Source organism: Gossypium arboreum, chromosome 8 (assembly GCF_025698485.1).
Source record: "Gossypium arboreum isolate Shixiya-1 chromosome 8, ASM2569848v2, whole genome shotgun sequence".
Lineage (NCBI taxonomy): Eukaryota > Viridiplantae > Streptophyta > Magnoliopsida > Malvales > Malvaceae > Gossypium > Gossypium arboreum.
The window spans coordinates 22864799-22868801 of record NC_069077.1 but is presented as its reverse complement, the minus strand read 5'-3'; the positions used below and the strand labels follow the sequence as shown (position 1 = coordinate 22868801).

Genomic DNA, 4003 nt, shown 5'->3' with positions numbered 1-4003 from the left:
TATATAAATAATATTTTGTGTCATATTATTAGACTAATAACCAAATGAATCATTAATTTTATAACAAAAATAATAATTCGAAAATATAAAAATAAAAGATTTTAGTAAATATATTGAAACGGAGCAATCAAAACTCAACAACAACTTGTCTCTAATTTTGATTTTGAAAAAAAAAAAAAAAGTTGTAAGATTGGAGTGGGTGAAGCATATCATTAGCTTCCCAGTATTTGTCTTCCAAAACTATGCTTTATATACTATTAGTTTTTAATCTCATATTTTTAAAACTTAATTTTATTCATTCCTAAAGAAAAAGTTATACATTTTAATTTCATTATCTAAAAGTTACACGTGAAAGGGAAAACGCCATTATTTTTGTGTGCGGTCCGTTATCAGCTGCCACTGCGTTGCGGTGCGTCACGTGGAAAGTCACGCTCATAAAAGCAATGAATGGTAGGGCAGCTGAACTGAAACCCAAATATTTAATGACTTTTTCTTTTTTCTTGTTTTATTAAAAATAAAATTCCTAAAGATTAAACTAAACAGAAACGCCAAAAAACGGACGTTTGATGGTGAAAGTGAAACACATTGAGTCAAAGGGCTCCAAACAACAGCACCCCTATTCAACGTGATTACCCTCACTTTTACACCTCAGCACACCTGTTGTCGGTGCTGCTGACGACACACTTGCTCTTGCTGCCGTCTCGTCGACTGCTCCTCCTTCTGCCGCCGCAGCTCCAACACCTTCCGGTGGGAGTTCGAGTGTTGAGTCAGCACAAATGTCGGACTCGCTGCGGGTCTGTATTCGGGCACTAGCCGACCCGATTTATACCGGACCCCACACGCGTTGCACAATGTCTTCGGTCCTAATGGCCCCGTCCGCCACTGTGGGGTCTTCTCCGACGCGCAGTGTGAGCATCGCCTCATCCCTTCTACCGTTGCCGGGGATGCTTGACGTTGGATTTCCCTTTTCGTCTTTGTTTTTCCCGTTAAGGTACCTGCAGCTCCAGAAGTCGTCGTCGTCCAGTTTGTTCCGTTCAATGTTGTTACCGCTCTGGAACGCTTGCTCCGAGCTTTGCTTGAAAACGACGAGTTATCATTTCTAGGGTTAAGGATTCCGGGGAGCGAGTATGAGGGGAAGTCGGTGAAGGAATCTTCAACGAACTGCGACAACCACTCCAGCTCAGCCACGTCATCACTCTGCAAACAAAAACCACAACAATAAATGTATTCGTGCATGCTAGTAAAAATAAATATAAAGTAAGAAAACGAACATGGAATTCGTTATTACGGGAAGGCAAATATCGTGGTTAAAGTCTAAGGAGAAAGAGGGAGTGAGGGCGGCAGAGGAGGAGGAAGCGGCGGAAGCGTCGCTGAAAGGGGTCTCAGAAGGAGGGAACTGATCATGGCTGGTGGCGGCCGAAGCAGAGGGAAAAAACTCATCGTTGGACAAATCCAAAAGATCATCAACATCTAATTGTTCCGAAGTTGAAATCCCATAGATATCCATCTTTTTATACACCCCCCAAAAAGCTGATCTCTCAGCTCTCTTTCCCTCAAAAGAACGAGCCAGAGAAAGGAGAGAGGCAGAGGTGAGTGATATATGGATGGGAAGAGGGGGCAGAGGAACGTGCAAGATGACTACAATTTCCCTTTTTTCTTTTTTAAAAAAATTGGGATATATAATTTAATATATAAAATAGATAAAAGAGTCATACAGTAAATGGATTAATCCTCATGCATGCATGTGTTTGTGTATAGTTTATAATATACTATACTATAGTAAATATTAAATTAATCGTGGTAGTAAATAGGAACAAAAACATGGATGTGGTTGTCATTATATTTACATATAAAATATGTAATTATTGTTAGTATGGCACCAATGGTTGTAATGTATTTTTATTGAAATTGTTATGGGTATATAATTTTAAATTTTATCTAATATATTTTTAAAATATTTAATTGATGTATATAAAGATATTAAATAAATAAATTTTAAATATAAATATTTATTCATTATATAAAATATTCAAATAATATATTTCATAAATAAAATTCCTCATTCATTAAACCAAAAATCATCGTATACCTTAAACAACGAAATTATTCACAACAAAATCATCTTATATACTAATTATATTAGATGAAAGCTCCATAAAACTTACACAAGCATTTAGGGATTTCGCCTGTTTTTTTTTCTTTCCATTCTTATATAAGATATTATTGATTAATTGTGATACTTTAAATTTTAAAGTTTATAACTTCACATTGGTTGAAGTTCAATCTTTAAAGTTTGAAATTGATAAATTTTAATTGTTAAAGCTCTGACTTTTTATTATTTATTGTTATATATGATTAAAAAATAATATTTTTATATATAGTTAACATTATTCATATACTAATGGGTGCACAATGTTTTAGTTAGAGCGACGAAAGTTGCGCAAAATGAGTCGGTGCAAATCACATAGGCCAAAATTTTCGTCAGTTCAAATTGTAAAGGTTTCTGAATTTTCTACTCTTAACCTTTAGGTTCTTGCAACAATAAAAATGCTAATGGTATATATATTATAAAATGTGTATTTGTCTTTATATAACTTTCTATTATGAAAGCAATTATATATAAATTGAAATTTATTGTGAAAAATAAAATAAAATAAAAATTTAAAATAAATAATAGAATGGATAGTATTTTTAAATGTTAAGTTAATTGAATTAAAACTAGAACTTTTATCATATGCGTATATATGTGAATATATCATATTTAGAATATATATGCTTTTAAAAGTAAGATATATTAAATAATGAAATGTAATACTTGAAATTAATAATAATAACATACCTATGCAACATGCAATAATAATAAAGTATTCATAATAAAATTAAAATGTATAAAAAGTTTTGAAATAAAGATTTGGTTGAGTTGTGAATTTAAGATTTTATTAATGTAATTGATGTACGGTTCAAATTCTACCATATCAATAATTTTAATTTTTAAAAATTAAAAAAACTAATAACTCATTTAAAATACTAAGTGATATTTTAGTAATTTTTCTAACCGAGTTGGGGCATGGGTGACTTGTGACACCAACCGAATTTTGATTTTAAATAATAGTATATAGATTTATAAGTAGGCAGGGGCGTAGCCAGGAGGGCTGGCATGGGCCCTGGCCCCCCCTAAAATAGAAATTTTCATTTTAGGCCATTGAAATTTTAAAAATTTTAAATTAGTAAAGGTAAAATTACACTTTGGCCCCTAAAATTATAAAAATTCAATTTAATCCTTTACAAATTATAAAAATATAAACTATAAAAAATTAAAATTTCATCCGGCCCCCCTAAGAAAATTTTCTGGCTTCGCCCCTGTAAGTAGGTAGTATTTTAGGTGAATGAAGATTTTTAAAAGAGTAGATATATATATATATATATATATATATATATATATATTTATAAAAATTATCATGATATTATTATTGTTTTTAAGAATTGGTATTATTTGTGAACTTTGAATAGTAAATATAGGTATATGCAATGGTGAATTAACACAAACGTAGAAATGGGAAGAGGGTAAAGCTAGTTATGTTATAATCATCCAGCATTATGATTTAGGTTTATACAAAAGATAATTTACTCATCCACACATGCTCCTTTCAACATTAGTGGTTCTTCTGCCACTCCTCTTAATTAAAATGAAATGTTACAAGTTGATATATAATTATTTTGTTTACAGTTTCCAATTTACATTAAAACAATGCATATTTGAAGGGAGTGGTTCGTTAGTAAATACTAAATAGCTTGCTTCATGTTTCAGAAGCGAGCAAACAGATGCATGGAGGTCGGCCGGCAGGCACTGCAAAGATAGCTGGAAGGGACCACTTTTTTCAAAAGAAATAATTTTTTTATATAAATATAAAAAAGTTTTGCTTCATGTTCACGTTGGGAGAGATTTTAGTTTTATTATACCCACCATTCTCTGTGAGTGAGAGCAGATTTTTAACCTAATTAC

The 4003-nt window shown here is 31.8% G+C and overlaps 1 protein-coding gene across 1 annotated transcript; it reads right to left on the bottom strand.

Moving 5' to 3' along the window:
• Positions 1-275: 275 nt before the first annotated feature.
• LOC108454731 (GATA transcription factor 4-like) lies at positions 276-1684 on the bottom strand. Its single transcript, XM_017753282.2, has 2 exons — positions 1289-1684; positions 276-1197 (listed from the first exon to the last, which is right to left on the bottom strand). Exons 1-2 carry the CDS (start codon positions 1505-1507, stop codon positions 649-651), a joined length of 768 nt encoding a protein of 255 aa, XP_017608771.1. The 5' UTR covers positions 1508-1684; the 3' UTR covers positions 276-648.
• Between the last annotated feature and the right edge of the window lie 2319 nt (positions 1685-4003).